Source organism: Garra rufa, chromosome 13 (assembly GCF_049309525.1).
Source record: "Garra rufa chromosome 13, GarRuf1.0, whole genome shotgun sequence".
NCBI classification, from domain to species: Eukaryota; Metazoa; Chordata; class Actinopteri; order Cypriniformes; family Cyprinidae; genus Garra; species Garra rufa.
In genome coordinates this window covers 38,959,766-38,982,741 of record NC_133373.1, presented here as the reverse complement: position 1 = coordinate 38,982,741, position 22,976 = coordinate 38,959,766, and the positions used below count along the sequence as shown (strand labels likewise).

The 22,976-nt window shown below is 37.6% G+C and overlaps 2 protein-coding genes across 2 annotated transcripts in view; both read right to left on the bottom strand.

Moving 5' to 3' along the window:
* Window positions 1–635: 635 nt before the first annotated feature.
* On the bottom strand, window positions 636–8,954 carry lamp5 (lysosomal associated membrane protein family member 5). The gene is made up of 6 exons (XM_073817077.1): window positions 8,702–8,954; window positions 8,082–8,260; window positions 7,694–7,825; window positions 7,469–7,586; window positions 6,644–6,832; window positions 636–4,863 (listed from the first exon to the last, which is right to left on the bottom strand). The coding sequence occupies exons 1-6, from the start codon at window positions 8,733–8,735 to the stop codon at window positions 4,685–4,687; spliced, it is 831 nt and encodes a 276-aa protein (XP_073673178.1). The 5' UTR covers window positions 8,736–8,954; the 3' UTR covers window positions 636–4,684.
* Window positions 8,955–12,048: 3,094 nt separating this feature from the next.
* plcb4b (phospholipase C, beta 4b) overlaps window positions 12,049–22,976 on the bottom strand; it is a 45,862-nt gene continuing 34,934 nt past the window's right edge. Inside the window, 6 exon segments of the mRNA XM_073816642.1 lie at window positions 12,049–14,063; window positions 15,658–15,694; window positions 15,875–15,961; window positions 16,937–16,994; window positions 17,078–17,179; window positions 22,875–22,976. The exon segment at window positions 22,875–22,976 is cut by the window's right edge and continues 74 nt beyond it. Of these exon segments, the coding sequence (XP_073672743.1) occupies window positions 13,975–14,063; window positions 15,658–15,694; window positions 15,875–15,961; window positions 16,937–16,994; window positions 17,078–17,179; window positions 22,875–22,976 (475 nt within the window). The 3' untranslated portion in view covers window positions 12,049–13,974.

Here is a 22,976-nt window from a genome sequence, read left to right as displayed (position 1 = left end):
TTTCTTTTCTTAATAAAATGAGTGAATGAACTACAAGCCCACGATGTGAACGACGTCAGTCACGACTATAGACCATACTGACATATTATTAATCAATATGTATATCTGAGGTTCATTACATCATTCTGAAAGTGTCCGTCATTGCGGATTCATGAGACTTTGAACGTGAACTTTTGAGTTTGTGGTGACAAAAATATATATTTTTAAAATCATTTTTTAAAGAATATAATTCAGTACCTAGACATATTAACATTGAAAATATATCCTTTAACCTTTAAGTTGCTGAGCAGCTCATGATTGTGTTTTAACGTTACAGCTGTGAGATGTTCATTAATGACACTAACCACTTTAATCACATATTTTTCCCAGACATGAAAATATCAAATCAGGTGTCATTAGTGACCCTTTAAAATAATAATTATTTGTGGAAATTTTGGGGGAGAATGTGTGAAAATTGTGTTTTATGTGTGGGATAATGTGTGTACTGACTGAACATATTTCTGCAGTCATAAAACTGGTTATATATCTTAGCCCAGCTATTTTAAACAGTTTGATCACATTAGGGCTACTATTATGCATAAAAACCCTTATACAACATGAGAGGAATACTGAGATAAAAGACAAAAAATCATCAATGTATTTCAACATTGTTACTTTATTGTAACATATATCATCAAATTGTTATATTAGTGCTACCAGTGTTGCAACATCACTACTGTAACTCATTTGAACTTTTGATTTAGTGCAATATTTTGTCATTGTAACATTGTTTAGAGCTTTTAAAATGAAAACCCTTTTTGGGATTAAATGGGTTAAATATGATTATGCAAATTTACTTGCTGGAACTCCAGAATTATTCAGACTGTTATTCATTTTTAATTTAGTGGTAAATAAGTTCAAACACTTTTATATGTGGCCAGGGTTGTTATAATTATTATTATTTTTTTTTAATTAAATAAATAGATAATTGCTACCTAAAATAATTTTAAACCGAAATAATATAAGCCTAATACATTGTTACATGTAACAAACATATCATTTCCATTTTGTTTAATGTACTATAATAATTAAAAAGAAAACTATATGAACACATTTAAAAGAAAACTAATAAAAATGACAAAAACCAACTAAATTACTAAAATGGTAACAGAAAAATAAATACTAATTCAAAATATTAATAAAATTGATATTAATGTAACAATATCTTAACTTTTCTGAGACCCAGAAGGCTAATAAAAAATCGACTGATCTGCAGGAACCTCATGTGAAGTGTATTATCTGATGTCCGGCTTCATTCATGTGTCTTTTGTTCTCAAATCTTTCACTTCTCAGAGTATGAACCGTTCATTTTTATCATTATTCTTTTGTTTATTTGAAACGACCCTGTATAAATGCACAAAACATCTTTTACTTTTTTTTTTTTCTTGTCTAGTTGTCTAAAATTTTAAAAATATTTTCAGGTATTTTAGCATTGGAACTATTCCTAACTTTGTAAACAGCAAATCGTAACAGAAACAGTTGAACAGAAAGTGAAAGTTTATTGCCGCACCACATTTGAATGTGAACATGCTTTGAACATTAGAGCTGCAGCGTGAGAATCCAACAAACGCCACACATCTGAAACAAAACCGCATCAGACTGAACACAACTTTAAACTCTGAGAACTCCTGAAAGAACAGAGGCCACGAATGATGTTTTATGACGGCGGCATCAATCAGTGGCCAACAGAAGCAGTGTTTTTAATTGAGCGCCGCTGACGTGGATCAATAAACTCCTCAGCGTCTCAGACTCCAGACATCGATCTGTGAGGATCGCAGCTCATTTGTGGAAATCTTTAATGCCAGTGATGTTACTGCTCTCCGGCCGCTTATTATTGATTTCCCATTCATCTCCGTGTCGCCTTTCATTCTGATGGATCTAAACCTTCAGTTTTCCCTTTTTCAGCTGGAAAAGAAAAACCTCAAACATCAAAGATCTTCTAAAACACTCCACACATCCATGAGAAAAACACAAGTCATTCACACACACACACGAACAGTACATTTAGTAAATCATACAATGTTTAATAATCATGAAATAATTTGCAATAATCTTAAAATGATAATCATTAAATATTTGAATTTTATTTATATCCTTCAAGCAATTTAAATATCTCTATTTTTACAGTGATGGACAATCAGATGAGTGCAGCAGTGACAGGAAGACGCCTTTGACATTTAACATCTAGACAACTGTATGAAAACCCATTTCCACCACAAAATAATAAAAAAACTATGGTAATAGCAACATTTTAACTCACAATTCAGACTTTGTTTCTCATAGCTTTGACATATAAACAGATATGCACAATAGAAATTCAAAAATCCAAATAAAAAAATCAGAACTGCAAGATATTAACTCAGAATTCATATTTTTTCCCTTCACAATTCTCATCTTGGAATTAGTTAAACTTTATTGTCCTTAAAGGCAATTCTTTGTATAGAATTCTGACTCTATTAGAATTTTAAGTTTACATCTCACAATTTACTTTTTTTAAAATTCAAAGTTTACATTGCACAATTCAGATTTTTTTTTTTTGCAATTCTGAATTTTTTTCTCCAAATTCAAAGTTTACATCATGCAATTTCTAGATTTACATTTTGCAGTTCTAAATCTTTTTCTCAGAAATCCAAGTTTACATTTTGGAATTATGATTTTTTTCCACCCCTTAAGAATTTTAAATTTACATCTCACAATTTACTTAAAAAAAAAAAAAAAATGTTTTTGCAATTCAGATTTTTTTTCTCAGAATTCAAAGTTTACATCACGCATTTCAGACATTTCTTTTGAATTTTGAATGATTTAAAAAAAATTTTTGGTCAGAATTCCAAGTTTACATTTTGCAATTGTGATTGAGTTTACATCTTGGAATTTTAAATTTACTTATCGCAATTTACTTTTTTCAAACTTCAAAGTTTACATTGCACAATTCTGATTTTTTTTTTTTTTTTTTGCAATTCAGAATTTTTTTCTCAGAATTCAAAGTTTACATCTCACATTTCTGACTTTTCTTTTGAATTCTAGATTTACATTTCGCAATTCTTAATCTTTTTCTCAGAAATCCAAGTTTACATTTTGGAATTATGATTTTTTTCCCCCTAAGAATTCTAAGTTTACATCTTGGAATTTTAAATTTACATCTCACAATTTACTTTTTTCAAAACTTTTTTTTTTTTTTTTTTGCAATTCAGATTTTTTTTTTGTCAGAATTAAAAGTTTACATCACGCATTTCAGACATTTCTTTTGAATTCTGAAAGATTAAAAAAAAAAAAAAAAATTTGTCAGAATTCCAAGTTTACATTTTGCAATTTTGATTGAGTTTATATCTTGGAATTTTAAATTTACTATCGCAATTTACTTTTTTCAAACTTCAGTTTACATTGCACAATTCAGATTATTTTTTTTTTTTTTGCAATTCAGAATTTTTTTCTCAGAATTCAAAGTTTACATCTAACATTTTTGACTTTTCTTTTGAATTCTAGATTTACATTTTGCAATTCTGAATCTTTTTCTCAGAATTCTAGATTTATATCTTTGACATCTCTTGCCAACTCTTTTCTCTTTTTAAGTTTACATATCACAATTAAAAAACAAAATTCCCCTCAGAATTTACTCTTTTTACACTTTGCGTTTCCGAATTTTTTTTTCTGAATTCTAAGTTTACATCTTACAAGTTTGCACTGCAATTCAGAATTTTTTTTCTCAGAATTCTAAGATTACATTTTGCAATTCTGACTTCTTTCTACGTGTTAGATGTAAACTTGACATAAAGATCACATCTAACAATTATTTTTTCTCCTCAGAATTTTAAGTTTACATCTCACAATTTTCTTTTCTTTTTCCAGATTTCTGAGTTTACATTTTGCAATTATGAAAAATGTTCTCAGAATTTTAAGTTCACGTCTCACACCCTTCCCACTTTTTTCTCTCAATTTTTTTTACAACTCCAGGTTATGTTTTTCCCACCAGATTTTAGTTTACAATATACAATTCTGACTTTTGTTTTAATTCTAAATTCACATTTTGCAATTACAATTACAGTTACAATTCAGATTTTTTTCTCAGAATTCTAAGATTTAATTTCACAATTCTGACTTTTTACTAAAATTTCTTTTAAAAGTTTACATCTAACAATTTTTTTTCTCCTCAGAATTTTAAGTTTACATCTCACAATTTTCATTTTTTTTTTTTTAAGATTTCTGAGTTTACATTTTGCATTTCTGAAAAAAAAATCTCTGCATTTTAAGGTTTACATCTCCCAATTTTGACTTTTTGTTTGAATTCTAAATTCACATTTGCAATACCCCCCCTCAGGATTCTAAGTTAACATCTTTTAATTCAGACTTTTTTTCTGAATTCTAAGTTTGTATCTCACAATAATGTTTTTTTTTTTCTTGGCATGGAATAAAAAAAAAAATCTAGCTTTTTTCTGTTTATATCTTACATTGCAGGAGATTTTTTCATCTTGCAATTCTGAAAAAGTAGCAATTAGCTTTTTAATAGTTTTATTCCGTGGTGGAAATGGGTTTCCATAGATCGGACACACAGAAACCAGAAAGAAAAGAGGAGCCGTAATGAGGTGCACGAGACGTTGGACTGGACGTTTACAGACGTGCCGAGGGACTGCGTGTGCATAGAGAGTGTTCACATGTTCTTGTAGAGCGAGCGATCCCGGGGCAGCTGCGGCTGCTGTGCGGCGGTCAGTTTGAGGTGGAAGTGATAAACGGAGACGGTGATGACGATGATGAGACCCAGGATGAGACCCAGCACCAGAGGCAGAGTCTGCTCCAGCTGCTCCCGCTGGTCCGTGATGCATTTATACGCTGCGGGAGGAGAGAAGCGTCTGTCATTCACACGCCGCTGCGGATCAGCATGAATCGACACAACACAAATACGAACGCACAACACTAAAACAACATTTGGAGAGTTGTTTTGCACCTCAAGGCTGCTGAACGTCTACAGCAGCATCTTTCACAGCAGAATCAGTCGCATGTGTTTGCTTCGAGTTACCGTGTTGAACGCGCACCATTCACAACATTCGACAGCGTCGAGTTTAAAAACTGGGGTTTTTTGGGGTCAATTTGACTAATATTTAAAAATGCTTGAAATACTGGTTTAACCACTTAATTCTTCTTCAAACTGGGTGAACATTTTTCATTTACAGTCATCAATGTGTATGCAAAGTTTTATCGTGTTTTAGAATGGCTGCACAAATTTTGTTGCGGGTCAAATTAAGCCTTAATGTTTTACATGCAACTTGACAAAAAACAACACTAAAGAATCAGGTACAAAAAAATGTTGCTTGTCAATCTTTTGAAATTTAAGACTCAGTTTATTAAAAATGTAGACTTGTTTTGAGAAAGAAAAAATATCAGTGTTTCCTTATCTAGTTGTTTCATAGTTAAACAAATCTGTCAAAGATTTCTATTTATTTATTTTTTGGATCTCAAAGACTGTTACAGCTCTGAAAATAAGTGTGAGAAACACATTTTCCCTACATTTAACAGGAGAACAAAGAGCAATAAATACTACTAAGCACAAATAATGGTGCTAATACTTTCTAGTTGCTTGTAGTTATTTGCACCTCAGTGTCATGATAAAAAAAAATTATATTGTCTGTGCAGCTAATTATGAACATAATGTGTCAAACTGAGCCCTAATATAATCGAGATCATAAGGAAAATAGAAGAAAATGATTACATTCTCATGCCTTTTTTCCACCGATCTTGACAGTGATTTTGGCAGAATGTACATAAACCAGCGAGGGTCAGTTAGACCCCAAACGCAGAAGTTGAACGCTGTTTTTTCCACAACAGGAGTGTTTAAAACACGGTGATTGGTTTTGCTCAGTCAGCAGCGTGCGAGACGGCGCCCCGCGGGACCAGCTTTTGTTCCTGCGCTGAAGGAAACGGCTCATAAATCAGCGAGACTATAAAGAGAAGAGTAACGCTCACTGCGGTAAACAGCCATCTCACCCACAGAGACAGAAAAAGAAGGACACGCTCATCCCGCGGGTCACTGACGGGTCACCGCTGCTGAACACCGCAGACACAAATCAGACACAGACAACAGGACCATGAGGAGGAGTTCTAGAATTTGTAGAAAGGTAAATGTCATTAACCCCTGTGTGTCTTCAGAGACACTTCTGTCTTTTTTATTTTTGCTTTTTTGGCCGTTCATGCAAACAATATCTATTTTTATATTTTTTAATATTTTACTCCATAAATCTATTTTACATTAGGTACAAAAGAGTCAAAAATGTGCCCATTAAAATGGCAATATTCAATCTCAGAGCCATTTAAGCAGAAACTCATGCATTCTTTGTTAACCAGCTTTCATTCTGTTGGCAAGGAGACAACATTGTAGCTATTTTTAAAAACGTTACAATATTTTACTATTTTGGCACCATTTTCTGAGGTTTGGTTTTTAAAGCAAATACTCGCTTTGTTCATGTTTTCTGCTTCTGCTGGAGAAAGGCCAGTTTAATTGATAATTATATTTGAGTGGGTGTCGACATCAGAGTGTGCTCTCTCTCTGTGTGTGTGTGTGTGTGTGTGTGTGTGTGTGTGTGTGTGTGTGTGTGTGTGTGAGAGATGCACTTACGTTCACTGAAGACGAAGTCGCTCTTGATGTCGAAGGGTTGGATCTGAATGTCGTAGATGGAGACGGTGATTCCCTTCTGATGGTCGCTGGAGATCAGTGTGATTGTCTGCTGAGCCGCACAAACATACGAGCGTCCAGCGGGAGTCACCAGCGCTGACAGACGGTGTGTGCTGGCCGTGTGTTTCCCCGCTGCACACACACACACACACACACACACACACACACACACACACACACACACACACACACACACACACACACACAAACAGATTCAATGCCTGACAAAATTCTAGCTGAGATTAGCAAGAACTTTGAAAATGTAAAATTGAAACAAGTATTTTCTGTAAGGCTGCTTCTGAACAGTATGTATTAAGGAAAGTGCTCTACAAATAAACTTGAATTAGGAATGAATTACTCTATACTTCACTGCAGTACCGACTATGAACAAACCAGCAGAACACTTGAAGTTGTAATGAAGCGGCGAGTGAAGAGCGGTGTGAACGGTTAAAGCGCAGTGGATGTCGCAGTGGAAGACTGCAGCAGTGCTAATGGAACAATGGTCTTTGTGTCTCAGCAAACCCTAAACATCAAGAAAAACTCGTTTTGAACGAAAAACCAGAAGCTCAATCAAACGTAATGCAATCAAGAGCTGCAGGTTAAACTCGTGATTTTACGTAAACGCTGCAAACTGGAGCGTGAAATCACCAAACATGTCTACATTCGTCAGCGATGATGATTTATTAACTCGTCTCAATCTGAGGCCAATGGTGAACGTTCTGCTGATCTTATTATGATTCGCTGCGAACATGAAGCTGTTTGACTCACGATTATAAGCGTTAATGAAGTGTGTCATCTCTGAAGTGTCGTAGACCAGCTGAACCTTGTTTATCTTCCACACTTCAGTTTCTTTAGCTTTTCCATCACTGCCCATCGTGTGTTTCTCCTGCACACACACACACACACACACACACATATATATATATATATCAGTGGACTGTAGTAAATCAGTGAAATGCTGTAAGGATTGAGATCAGTTTCTGCTGGAATCACCTTTGAGAAGAAGATGCGGAATGTGAATGCGTGATTGCTCCATGAGATGTGCAGCTCCGACTCACTGCTCCCGCATTTCCCTGCGATCTGAGCTCCACGCGGAATCAACACCGACGCCTGCTCCGTGATCAGCTGCACACACACACACACACACACACACACACACACACACACACACACACATATATCATATATAAGCATCATCTCATGTTTGTTCATTAAAGTTTTCTAACATTTAAAGCATCCATTTGGGTCGTGTGGGATAATGATCACGTTTCTGTTTAACTTCATAAAGATCAAACCAAAATCCAATCAGAATCCTGATCTCGATCATGTTTTTGACTAGACCGGCTCAGAATGCTTCATTTAGGATTTTAAAGTTGCTCACATCGATCCCGTTCAGTGCCAGAACGTCGTACGGAATCAGGAATTTGACCGCAAACTCTGCCATCAAACACGTCGTTCCATTTTCTCTGACTACGAAGATGTCCCGGTCAGGATTGGGCGACAGTCCGGACAGATTCTCCACCTCCTGCTCCGCAGAAACACTGAGCCCCGACAGAAACGCTGGAGAAACCAGGAGAACACATGAGAAACACACAAACACCAGAGTCTGATCTACTCTATTCTGTTTCTATTGTCTCTGCTGGGCTTTGTCTTCTTCATCAGGGGTTCCTCTCTACAGCTGCAGTCAAACAAATAACTGCACATTCTATTCTATTCTATTGAGTACACTATAAAGTGATATCTAACATGATGGAAGAAGCTAAATCTTTAAGAAACTACAACTTGAAGCAGATTTCGTTTAATAAATATCTATTTTCTGTATTTTTTTCAGTTTCTCTTCAGCTGTAGTTTTACATTCTGGTCTTCTGATGCTCGTCTATTTCTCACTCAGATAAAAGCGTCCGTTAAACAAATGGATGCCAAGAGAATCTAAGTCCATCAGATGATCTACTGTCCACCATCGGCATGACTAGAGGAGAAAAACACGTCAGCAGAACTTACAGAGCAGCAGGAGAGCGGCGCAGTGGAGGTCCATGATGAAGATCCTGCAGGAGGATGTGAGGAAGATTCCAGAGAGGAACCGCGAGAGGAACTTCAGATGCAGCAGATGCAGGTGCGCGTGATTCACTCCTGCGCGCGCTCCTGACACGCTCGCGGCTGCATTACTCCGATCGGCGGAAGTTCCTCTCAAGTTTCCCCGCAGAGGACGGACGCCCCGATCCCGTGCCTGCTCGAGCTGCAGATGCAGGACACACAGAGCTGCACTGAGAGCGATCAGGAGCGCGCAGCTCCTCCCCGCGACACGAGCCGCGTTCACACTAGACAGCGCGCTTTACCGATGACAGAGATCAGCAAGTGCGCTTCGCTTCTGCACGCGCACGACGCTCACAGTCCTTCATGGGTTTCCCAAAGGGAGACACGATCCAACAGAAAAAGGCAATGCTGTTTTTCATGCAGGTACGGATTTTATTTAATCTAGTTGAAAAACAAATCCTTAGATGGGACGCCGGGGTAAGTTGTCACATGATCTGTATCTCAGAATCTGTGGAGTTTTGAGTCATACATGCGTCTTAAAATAGAATAATTTCGAGCAATACGTCAACACAATAAAGCACACTTATGTTAAGACAAGTATTTTGTATTTTTTGGAAATTCTTAAACGTGTTGTTTTAAGTTGTAATTTTAAGTAATTCATTACACTTTGAGAGATAGATTTGTATGTCAGCTTTTACATTTTTACTGTTTCATGAATTATTTCATAATTGTTTTAATGTTAAGAGTCTGTGATAGAGTCAGCTTTCACTGTGACAACTTACCCCGTATAGAGTGACAACATTCTCCACTAGAGGGAGACTTAGAGACTTCCCTTACATTCCTGGTCAGAAAAGAAAATTGACTCAAAAATAAACCCACTGTGACAACACAAATGACTAGCATTCAAAACACTGGCAAAACCGAAGAATAATAAATAAACACAGAGATAAATAAATGTAATAGAATAAAAATAAGAATAATCAAACTGGGGATTAAAACATTTAAATTGATTTGACAAGTCAACAGAGATGTGAAACACATATAGTCAGTTTTATAGACGGGGATCTATCTAGAAGAGCTCAAAATGTTAATGTCATAAATCTAACACTACATACCATTGTGATAAAAGCATCTATTAAAAGAATAAATGAAATAAAAAACAAAGGAGTGATTTATTCCAAGCCCTTCTACTGTTTGTCAGCACAGCGGCACTGAATGCGCACTAGTTAGTGTGTTAGTGCTCATCGTCACGTGATCAGTCCCACAGGATCAGACATTTGGAGCAGCTTTAAAGTGAAAGTCAAACTCACACTTGACCGCACTGATGCTGTCGATGCTGGGCTTGCTTCCTACTTGAGGGTGCTGGTTTCCCAGAGGAAAAGTCTCTGACCTTGGGATGCAGCGTCCGGCCGCTTCTGGACCTCCGCTGTGAGCGCCGCAGCCCTCCGGCGACTCTCTGCTGCTCCTTTTGAACTCTGGAAAAGTGAATCTCCTCAACAGCCTTCCGCTGAGAGTGGTCAGAGATCTGGAGGCGTTCTCGGCGTTTACCGCGGTTTTGGACACGGTTTTGCTTTTGCGCAAAGGCTTGAGCCGCTCCGGGGCCGCCGGCGTGAGAGCGCTAGTCGGTAAACTGCACCTCTTCTGATAGTAGCTGTCATCAAACCTTCTGATGGGCGCGTCACACGGAAGTTTCTTGGCTTTCTCCAGCTCCTCTTTGGTGGTTTTGCTGAAAGGAGTTAATAGAATGCCAAGAGGACCAGAAGAATGAGCGGCTGCACAACTCGAGGGCATTTTGGAGGGTCTGGGTGAGTAAAACAACGGAGGCAGGTGATTGTTGGGGCAGGTGGGCTGATGCTCTCCGTGTTTGAGTTTCTGAGGTGGTTTTGGGGTTAAAACTCTAGAGAACATCCGGCCTTGTGGTGATAAAGTCAATGAAGCATCACCTTCTCTGTCATATTCCTCAATGGAGTCCATCGACTGGATTCTCTTCCGCAAACTGAGGGAGCGTTTCCGGGTTAAACCCACGGGAGGTCGCGCTCCATCTTCAGGAGAAGATCTAGTTGGATGGGTCCGGAGAGGTTTCTCCTCATGGTCCGCTTCACTGATGTTCACAGTGGAGAGTTTTTCAGCTAGAGCATCATCTTCATCGTCGTGAATCCTCCTGGAGTTACTCAGAAGCGCCTGCAAACATTCAGTGTGTCCGAGATACTTGGCCACCTCGACCGCGGAGTTGCCCACCTTGTTTTGGCGGTCGATCCGGAGACCCAACCTTTTGAAAGCGCGCACCAAAAACTCCACGACGGCGGAGCGTCCGGCCACGACGGCGTACATGAGCGCAGTATTTCCCCAGGTGTCCACCGCCTCTGGATCCCCACCGTTCTTCACCAGGATCTTCACCGCATCCAGGTATCCCATCTCGCAGGCGTAGCTCAGCGCCGTACGGCCGCTCTCGTCCGGACGATTCACGTTTGCGCCCCTCTGCAACAGAAGATCGACGAACCTGCATCTCGCAGGAGGATCCTGGAGGAACACGGCGGAGATGAGAGGCGTCTGCGCTCCTTCGGTCTTGGAGTCTACTATTTTCCCATCCAGAGCGTCTAAAATGAACCTGGCGAGGTGGATCTTGTCGTTGGAGATGGCGTCCAGAAGGATTTTGGTGTCGGTTTTGGAGCCGAACCCGTCTGAGAGTTTCAGCATGTTTCCTCGGTCGGCTTCTGTCCACGGCCGACGGAGATCACGGCTCACTTTATACCGCTGCGCTCTGGAGTTGCCACGACAACACGAATCTCATTAACACGCTTTATTGTTCGTAAGTGGATGTGTATTAATGTGCTGATTGTAATAAGGGCTTCAGAGGAACACGCCGACTGAACCAGACGAACACGCGTGTCAATTACCGCATGAGATTATCGCTGTTCCTTTGTGCTGAGACACTGAACCAACTCGAGACACTGACGGCTTTCTTCTTCACTCACAGCTGAATCATACACTCAACATTACTGTCACTAGAGATGCTGGAGGCGTTTTGTTTTTTTGCACACTTAAAATGTGACTGACAGACATCAGTGGAGTTCCTTGCGGTGTCTGGGTAGGATAGTGTTGCAGAAGTTTGTAAAAAAATCAGCACCTTTAACCCTGGGGTCTGACGAGGTTTTGGGGCCCTGGATAAGTTTGGACACACCCTGACATTTGTGCTTTTTCAGCATCTTAACACTTTACAAGGATGGCAGACAGAGAAAACACTGAACCGTGAGTTTAGTGCTAAAGCATGCACTTTAAATGACTCCAACAGACAATGAATAAACATGCAGCAGTTTTCATTTAACACCTGGGAGAGTTTATTGGTACACATACTATAAAACAGTATTAAAGTAGCAGGATAACAACAGTATTTTTTGAGTATTTTCATTGCTAGAAGTTTGACAAATACGATATATATATATTTATAAATACAAAAGCACTCACAGCATGGTCCATTGAGAAGCTACAGAAAGCTCAGGAGACAAACGAATAGAAACGGATGAAATTCAGAGCGCGACAGTTCTGCAAAAATAATCTGCTTTTTCCGCAAACTATAATATTAGAGCAAAAGTCTACGTGGAAGTCACACAACAGAAAACATTCAGCTAGTGCAAAAAGCTTCTAAGAAACCAAATGTAGTCTTAAACTACTCACTATAATATATTTATATATGTATCTTTATATAAATAACCCCTTATTTTGGCATTAATCATGTAAAATAATTTAAACGTTCTACCTGACATATAGTGGCACATTTGTAAGCGATGGAGTTTTAAAGCACTTTGCTTCTACACGAGATATGTGGTCACCGCCAAACACTCCAAAACATGATGCGAAGAAAAAGAAGAAAGATGGAAAACTCACAACAACCAATATACATATCATCTCAAAATCCCTCAAACGCTCAGCTAATAAAACCACACACCGGCTGGGATTTACACTGCCAAAAAAAAAAAATATTTCTGTCTGGTTTTCCAGTACAAATATCTAAACATCCTTATATCAAGATACATTTACTGGAGATGCAAAATCACACAAGATATGAAGTCTTGTTTTCTGCAAACTGAAGGGTGAACAAATACAAATCTGGGGCTCAGAAAAAGGGAAAATATGCATTTTCCTGACCGTCGGCTGACATTAGTAGTTGTTTCAGCAGTCACGCACTTCCTTTTGACACATTTTCCAGAAAACAAGACTTTAGATCTTCAGTCATTTTGATTGTCATCTTGATTTGTTCTTTGATGTTTAGTTATTTTCACTGCTTAACAAGACAAAAGCACTAAGAACATGATTTTCTTGCAGTGCACAATCAGCTCTCTTTAAAACCAGTACCAACAGATTACACCTGAAAATAAAAGAACACAAACACAACCAAAGTTGTCGCGTCAGAGAAAGGAAACGGTTTGCGTCGACGCGTCACTTCCGTATCCGTCCGAGGAGCCGCCGATTTCAGCCGATTCTCACGATAGCACCTCACAGACAGAACCGCTGATTCGGATCCACCGCAAACTCGTTCAGCGCCACCCAAACATAAAACCTCTCAAATAAAACAACGGTCGGGTAAAACCACGTGTGCGTCTGATCTTAAAAACGAACGGGAACGGATGACGAAGGCTCGGGACACTCGTGTGATCTGGGTTCCAGACGGCGTCTACATTCGTACTGTACAGAGGAAAGCTAGTGCTCTGCTACATCGTCAAAGATCCTTTGACATCTATCACATATAAAGTGCTCAGGACTGGTGAAAGCGCGTCGTTCACAGATAGTGTGACAAACTAATCGGATTCGTCCGCTCGCCTGACTCTGCTACGGTTAACTAGCTCAGTTAAGATACGAGTTGAAAAGTTCACAAAGAACACTTGAGTTGCCGACCCATAATGGCTGCAGCGCTGCTGATGAAGATGATGATGATGATGGTGGTGGCGTATAAAAACGTGTGAGGAGTCCGTCCCACCAGCGGCGTCTTCACCGCTTCCCTCGTCTCGGCGGCGTGGGCGGAGCTACAGTAAGAGCCGGATTGGCTGGACGCCGCTGCAGAGGAGGAGTTAGAGCCGGTGGGCGGGGCTGGAGCTGAGGTAGGGAGAATGGGCGGGGTTACAGATCTATAGACTACAGACTGCAGGATTCTCGGGATGAAACACAGATGAAGACGGAGCCCGACGGGACAGACGGACCCTTCGGCTCGCTCGTGTGGAGGTTGGTGAGGGTTTGCTCTCGTCTCAGTTGACGGATGGAGCGCTTACACCACTGTGGCTGGTCTGCGGTCCATGTCCTCCTCCAGCTTCACCATCTTCTGCATGTCTTTGGCCTGGAGAATCACAGCAGATGTACATCGCAGTCATTCATTCATCAGGATCCAATGGTGATAGAGTTATGTAAATAACAACTGTTCATACTGACAACAAATTCTTCAGAGGTATATTCAGTTACTAAATTGAAACAATTTGCATTTTTTTGTGAAACTTTTTAATGAAGAGGAAAAAAGGTCTGGCTGAAAAAAAGTAGTTTGGCATATTTTAGGGCTACAGGATGAATCTTATCACAATCGTGTTCACAATTTCTGCTTTTCTTGATTATTACTATATTTGCCTGCTGGTTATTTATCATGAAAACCCTTCATTTTGAATGATCTCGCATTGGTGACGAGCCTCCACAAGCTTTTTGTGACGGCTTACACACATCTAATCCCCCAAACAGAGCTTTTCAACACATCCAGTCTGTTTTCTGGTCATTTGTGCATGCTGAAAGTGCAATAATTATAAAAAAAATTGCTTATATTTTGTGGTAATAATAGTTTAACCATTATTGTGCAGCCCCAGCATATTCTCTTCTTTTTATTCAGCCATTTTATAAAATGAAGAGGTTAAGAAAATAAGCAGCAAAGAAACGTCTCTCAAATCATTGGATGTTGTAGAAAAAAGAAGGATGCTTGTATGTGTCACCAACTGAATCATCTCATGACTCACTGAATCAATCTAATGATTCGTTCACTCTTTGAACCGTTTGGAGCAGTTTTTGACTCACTGGCCATTTTTCTCATCACTAAATCAATGTAGTTGCTAAAATATTCATTATTGGAATCAGAATCAGTATTATGTTCCCTAAACATCAGTGTGTTCAGACTCAGTGAGCTCAATAACACCTGAAACGCTCTGATTGTCTCTGTTAATAAAGGAGTGGATGTTCAGCTCTGCTGTGGACTAATAGTGCGTGACTCACGGTGTGAAAGGACTCATGTGGACACTTCACCACAGCGATGAGTATGGTTTCATAACTCCACTGAAAGCAGAACGCAGCGTGTGTTTGAACAGACAGAACAACGGCGTGATGACAGAAAATCAGTGAGAAACTCATCAGCCATGATCAGTATATAAACACGTAACTGATCTCTCTCTTTAGATAGACAGGGTGTATGCTGTATATGGAGTTGTGTCTATGAGAGCAACATGAGCTTGATTTGATTTGGAGCTCAGTGACTGGTCAACTGCCATCTGGCTCCTCTACGATGATTGGACGAGCCGCCAAATGGGCGGAACTTTACAACAAATGACCAATAGCTGAACATGTGCTGTATGTGACTGACAGCGTTCAGCAGGTCAAAGTGAATCTGTTCATTTACAGTCTGTCCAAACACCACTGACCCTAACACTGATGAATGCGGCAGGAATAGTCTGAACCTAATCGGTCATCATAAGGTTTACCGCGGTAGTCGGTGTTATTGTTATTATCCATAAACAGATGTCCTGCTCTTTTACAAAAAAAAAACTATTAAACTATTATGAGAGTCCCTGACATCTGATCCTGTCAAATGTTTAGTAGCGGTTCGAGCCGTAGGATCAATCAGACAGAAAGGAGACTGATGGAGAAAACTGAAGAAAGAGGAGAGCAATGAGTGAGCCTACCTTGAGTCTGACTGTTTGCATGATGTGATTTCAAAAGCTGTTCAAAGAAAAGGCAAATCATATTTAAGGAATGGTTTCAGATGTCACGTGTACAAAACATGAGTAATGGAGGACAAAACAAATCCAATGAAATCAAGAGAGGGGTTGCGCGCTCTCCTGAAATTCGTTGCCCGTCGCGGCTCTGTGAGCGTGAATGACACACGGCCTGAACATTTACCTGCTCGTTGAACTTCTCCAGTTTCTCCAGCTGCTCTCGTTGAGATTTCTGCAGCTGCTCCAGCTCCTTCGCCTGCTTCATGGCCAGCTGAGGAACCAGAACATCATCATCTTCAACACGATTCAAATGCATGCACATCAGTGAGAACTACTACATTCATTTAACAGACGCAACGACACAAATATTAATAAACAAAACATGATTCAGAACTAACACTCTATAACAAACCCTAATGGACCAAATCACCTGAACTGTTCTGAGTAATGGCACTGAGAAATAGGCTTGAAAAATGCATTTGATTTTCTTCAGGGCTTTGCAGGTTTTATTAAGATAAATATTAGACTTTAGGAGCAAATAAAAAAAAGGAATAAATAAATTGAACACCATACGGCATTTAAATGTCTAGAATGAGTTTATTAGCAACACTTGAAAACACAAGATCCAAAAGATCTGTATTGCTTTTTAATTTATTTTACAAAAACAGTACCTCTGAATATTAAAACTTTTAATGTACCTTCTGATCAAACTGCAAATAAGTGCTGTTCTTCCTCAGTATTTTTGTTGTGTTTTCCAGTGCAAATATCTCAAGATTCATGAATCAAGATACTTTTAATGGAAATGACCAATGAAGTGAGTTTATGATTTAAACAAAAGGAAATATCTGCCATTGGAGACAGAAAAAACAATTAAACTTTAATTCCCCATTGACAGATATTTGTTCTTGTCTTAGGAATAAACTCACTTCATTTTGTTAGAAGGCAAAACTTGTCATTTTGCATCCCCACTAAATGCATCTTGATGTGCGTATGTTTAGATATTTGAACTAGAAAACAAAAGACTAAAATTCACTTTTTGCAGTGCATGCGTCATTTAATGCCATGACTTTATGAATTTAATACTATCTGCTCTGGTTTAAGACCTTTTTAGGCTTTAATTTGTGGAAAGACAAACAAGAATTATTAAGACTCGCAGTAAGCCTGTCTTTTGGGTTTTTAGTTTTTTTAATTTAATTAATCATACAGAGATGTGAGCTTTAGCTAACGCTGAAGACCATCAACCCACCCTTTTTCTCTCCTCCAGGAACTTTTTGGTGTTGCTGCTGTTCAGCTCCCGAACTCTCCTGAAAACACAAACACACCATTAAACTCTGACAAACGATGATTATTTATTAATCGCACCACCCATCCGTGCATCGTGCCGCACCTCTCGCGCTCCGCCTTGTTTTTGATGCTTTTGTCCTGGCTGATGGCTTTGCTGTTCTCCATCGACGACTTCGCCTGATTGGCCTTCATCTCTTTGCTTTGCCTGTTGATCGATCACAATACAAACATGTTCAAAACACAATCCAGAGAATCAGCGTTTGTTACGAAACATCATCTGGCGTTCAAGGGTCACGGCTCTTTCTTATGGAGATTCGGCTACAGAACAAACGGAGAACGGGTTCACGCGAGGGGAATTATCAGTGTAATTAATAAAGACTCTTGAGCTGAATAGACGCGTGTGCGACGGGCCGCTCTCCTCCTGAACTTACAGAGACTCATGCAACATTAATGCCGGTTAATGATAGCAAGCCGGCCTCGTATCTCTATTCTAATGAGATGCCACATCAGCATTATAAAGACGAGAATACTGGCCCAGATGAATATATTTATATGAGTGTGGTGTATTAATCAGATTCAGCAGTTATTAGCATACTATGCTCCACCGTAGTACACACTACACTCATTCCTCTCATTATGAACATGGAATACAAACAAATCAACTCCGTTTACAGATTTTCAATTAGCGATGGTACTAGGGCTGCTCGATTTTGGCAAAAATCATAATCACGATTATTTTGGTCAATATTGTAATCACGATTATTTAAACGGTTATGACAGGGTCCAAAACTCTATATAGTGATTAATTTAAAGGTAGCAATACAGGGAGAAAAAAAGATTGCTTTACTGAATATTTGTATGCAAATCTAAAGTAGTCTAAAAATACTACAGAAATTTTATGTAATTATTTGAATGTAAATAAAACAGGGTCTTCACTGTAATAGTTAAACATGCTTTGTTTCTTATTAAAACTACAAACGTCCTTCATTCAAGAGTAGTGAGTGATTTTTCTCATTGTTTTTTTTATGTTTTATTCATATTAGGCACAGAGACGGCAGAAGGAATATTATGTGTTGCCGCTGTACCACACGGGTCCAATATACTGTTGCACACATATTTTCATTCTCAACTGTTTATGGTCATTTAAGACATAACTCTTGTCAGTTTACATGAATATTCACCAAGCGCCTCATTTTGAAATGTTGTTGCGTGTATTTGAGCGTTTAGGCGCACCCTGAGCTAAAAGAAACCTTTAAATGTTCGTGTTCTGCTCCGTCTCTGAGCACATTCACAGAACAGCGCAAGTTTTCTTATGCGCTATTAAAAACACAACATCGAAGAAACATTAATAAATCAAGCACGTCCCATTTTATTAAAGTCACGTTACATGATTTGTACTGATGGTACTGATGACAGTAGTGATGATAGTGATGTAATGATGACAGTGATGGTAGTGATTATAGTGATGATAGTGATGTAATGATGGTGGTGATAACAGTGATGTAATAATGACAGTGATGGTGGTGATTACAGTAATGTTAGTGATGATAGTAATAGTAGTGATTATAGTGATGTTAGTAACAGCAGTGATGATAGTGATGTAATGATGACAGTGATGACTAGAGGTAGTGATGGAAGTGATAATAGTGATGGTACTGATGAAAGTAGTGATGATAATGATGCTGGCAGTAATGGTAGTGATTATAGTGATGATAGTAATGGTAGTGATTATAGTGATGATAGTAATGGTAGTGATTATAGTGATGATAGTAATGGTAGTGATGTTAGTAATTGTAGTAATGGCAGTAATGGTAGTGATGATAGTAATGGTAGTGATGTTAGTAATTGTAGTAATGGCAGTAATGGTAGTGATTATAGTGATGATAGTAATGGTAGTGATTATAGTGATGATAGTAATAGTAGTGATTATAGTGATGTTAGTAATGGTAGTGATGTTAGTAATGGTAGTGATTATAGTGATGATAGTAATGGTAGTGATGTTAGTAATGGTAGTGATTATAGTGATGATAGTAATGGTAGTGATGTTAGTAATTGTAGTAATGGCAGTAATGGTAGTGATGATAGTAATGGTAGTGATGTTAGTAATTGTAGTAATGGCAGTAATGGTAGTGATTATAGTGATGATAGTAATGGTAGTGATTATAGTGATGATAGTAATGGTAGTGATTATAGTGATGATAGTAATGGTAGTGATGATAGTAATGGTAGTGATTATAGTGATGATAGTAATGGTAGTGATGTTAGTAATTGTAGTAATGGCAGTAATGGTAGTGATTATAGTGATGATAGTAATGGTAGTGATGTTAGTAATGGTAGTGATTATAGTGATGATAGTAATGGTAGTGATGTTAGTAATTGTAGTAATGGCAGTAATGGTAGTGATGATAGTAATGGTAGTGATGTTAGTAATTGTAGTAATGGCAGTAATGGTAGTGATTATAGTGATGATAGTAATGGTAGTGATTATAGTGATGATAGTAATAGTAGTGATTATAGTGATGTTAGTAACAGCAGTGATGATAGTGATGTAATGATGACAGTGATGACTAGAGGTAGTGATGGAAGTGATAATAGTGATGGTACTGATGAAAGTAGTGATGATAATGATGCTGGCAGTAATGGTAGTGATTATAGTGATGATAGTAATGGTAGTGATGATAGTAATGGTAGTGATTATAGTGATGATAGTAATGGTAGTGATTATAGTGATGATAGTAATGGTAGTGATTATAGTGATGATAGTAATGGTAGTGATTATAGTGATGATAGTGATAGTAGTGATGTTAGTAATTGTAGTAATGGCAGTAATGATAGTAATGGTAGTGATGTTAGTAATTGTAGTAATGGCAGTAATGGTAGTGATTATAGTGATGATAGTAATGGTAGTGATGTTAGTAATGGTAGTGATTATAGTGATGATAGTAATGGTAGTGATGTTAGTAATTGTAGTAATGGCAGTAATGGTAGTGATGATAGTAATGGTAGTGATGTTAGTAATTGTAGTAATGGCAGTAATGGTAGTGATTATAGTGATGATAGTAATGGTAGTGATGTTAGTAATGGTAGTGATTATAGTGATGATAGTAATGGTAGTGATTATAGTGATGATAGTAATGGTAGTGATGTTAGTAATGGTAGTGATTATAGTGATGTTAGTAATGGTAGTGATTATAGTGATGATAGTAATGGTAGTGATTATAGTGATGATAGTAATGGTAGTGATTATAGTGATGATAGTAATGGTAGTGATGTTAGTAATTGTAGTAATGGCAGTAATGGTAGTGATTATAGTGATGATAGTAATGGTAGTGATGTTAGTAATTGTAGTAATGGCAGTAATGGTAGTGATGATAGTAATGGTAGTGATGTTAGTAATTGTAGTAATGGCAGTAATGGTAGTGATTATAGTGATGATAGTAATTGTAGTAATGGCAGTAATGGTAGTGATTATAGTGATGATAGTAATGGTAGTGATGTTAGTAATGGTAGTGATTATAGTGATGATAGTAATGGCAGTAATGGTAGTGATGATAGTAATGGTAGTGATGTTAGTAATTGTAGTAATGGCAGTAATGGTAGTGATTATAGTGATGATAGTAATGGTAGTGATGTTAGTAATGGTAGTGATTATAGTGATGATAGTAATGGTAGTGATGATAGTAATGGTAGTGATGATAGTAATGGTAGTGATTATAGTGATGATAGTAATGGTAGTGATGTTAGTAATGGTAGTGATTATAGTGATGTTAGTAATGGTAGTGATTATAGTGATGATAGTAATGGTAGTGATTATAGTGATGATAGTAATGGTAGTGATTATAGTGATGATAGTAATGGTAGTGATGTTAGTAATTGTAGTAATGGCAGTAATGGTAGTGATTATAGTGATGATAGTAATGGTAGTGATGTTAGTAATGGTAGTGATTATAGTGATGATAGTAATGGTAGTGATGTTAGTAATTGTAGTAATGGCAGTAATGGTAGTGATTATAGTGATGATAGTAATGGTAGTGATGTTAGTAATGGTACTGATTATAGTGATGATAGTAATGGTAGTGATGTTAGTAATTGTAGTAATGGCAGTAATGGTAGTGATTATAGTGATGATAGTAATGGTAGTGATTATAGTGATGATAGTAATGGTAGTGATGTTAGTAATGGTAGTGATTATAGTGATGTTAGTAATGGTAGTGATGTTAGTAATTGTAGTAATGGCAGTAATGGTAGTGATTATAGTGATGATAGTAATGGTAGTGATTATAGTGATGATAGTAATGGTAGTGATGTTAGTAATGGTAGTGATTATAGTGATGTTAGTAATGGTAGTGATTATAGTGATGATAGTAATGGTAGTGATTATAGTGATGATAGTAATGGTAGTGATTATAGTGATGATAGTAATGGTAGTGATGTTAGTAACTGTAGTAATGGCAGTAATGGTAGTGATTATAGTGATGATAGTAATGGTAGTGATGTTAGTAATGGTAGTGATTATAGTGATGATAGTAATGGTAGTGATGATAGTAATGGTAGTGATTATAGTGATGATAGTAATGGTAGTGATGTTAGTAATTGTAGTAATGGCAGTAATGGTAGTGATTATAGTGATGATAGTAATGGTAGTGATTATAGTGATGATAGTAATGGTAGTGATTATAGTGATGATAGTAATGGTAGTGATGATAGTAATGGTAGTGATTATAGTGATGATAGTAATGGTAGTGATGATAGTAATGGTAGTGATGATAGTAATGGTAGTGATTATAGTGATGATAGTAATGGTAGTGATGATAGTAATGGTAGTGATTATAGTGATGATAGTAATGGTAGTGATTATAGTGATGATAGTAATGGTAGTGATGATAGTAATGGTAGTGATTATAGTGATGATAGTAATGGTAGTGATGTTAGTAATTGTAGTAATGGCAGTAATGGTAGTGATTATAGTGATGATAGTAATGGTAGTGATTATAGTGATGATAGTAATGGTAGTGATTATAGTGATGATAGTAATGGTAGTGATTATAGTGATGATAGTAATGGTAGTGATGATAGTAATGGTAGTGATGATAGTAATGGTAGTGATTATAGTGATGATAGTAATGGTAGTGATGATAGTAATGGTAGTGATGATAGTAATGGTAGTGATTATAGTAATGGTAGTGATGATAGTAATGGTAGTGATGATAGTAATGGTAGTGATGATAGTAATGGTAGTGATTATAGTGATGATAGTAATGGTAGTGATGATAGTAATGGTAGTGATGATAGTAATGGTAGTGATGATAGTAATGGTAGTGATGATAGTAATGGTAGTGATTATAGTGATGATAGTAATGGTAGTGATGATAGTAATGGTAGTGATTATAGTGATGATAGTAATGGTAGTGATTATAGTGATGATAGTAATGGTAGTGATGATAGTAATGGTAGTGATGATAGTAATGGTAGTGATGATAGTAATGGTAGTGATTATAGTGATGATAGTAATGGTAGTGATGATAGTAATGGTAGTGATTATAGTGATGATAGTAATGGTAGTGATTATAGTGATGATAGTAATGGTAGTGATGATAGTAATGGTAGTGATGATAGTAATGGTAGTGATTATAGTGATGATAGTAATGGTAGTGATGATAGTAATGGTAGTGATTATAGTGATGATAGTAATGGTAGTGATTATAGTGATGATAGTAATGGTAGTGATTATAGTGATGATAGTAATGGTAGTGATAATAGTAATGGTAGTGATTATAGTGATAATAGTAATTATATTATGAACGTGATAATAGTGATGTAACGATGACAGTAATGGTAGAGACAATAGTGATGATAATTATGGTAGTTAAGTGTGCAGTGAACACACACGCATCTCTCACCGTTCGTGGATGATCTTGAGCTGCAGTGTTTGCTGCTCCTGAAAGCTGGCCAGCAGCTTCTTGAGGAGCTCACACTGCTGCGTCACGTGGGCGTCCTTCATT

Bases quoted from the DNA above. Each gene is read 5' to 3' on its own strand.
- lamp5 (XM_073817077.1), bottom strand. From the start codon at position 8,735: ATGGACCTCCACTGCGCCGCTCTCCTGCTGCTCT. The intron at 7,587-7,693 runs GTGATTCCAGCA...GTGTGTGTGCAG, and splicing joins TCCGCATCTTCTTCTCAAAG to GAGAAACACACGATGGGCAG. The intron at 4,864-6,643 runs GTAAGTGCATCT...CTCCTCCCGCAG, and splicing joins CGACTTCGTCTTCAGTGAAC to CGTATAAATGCATCACGGAC.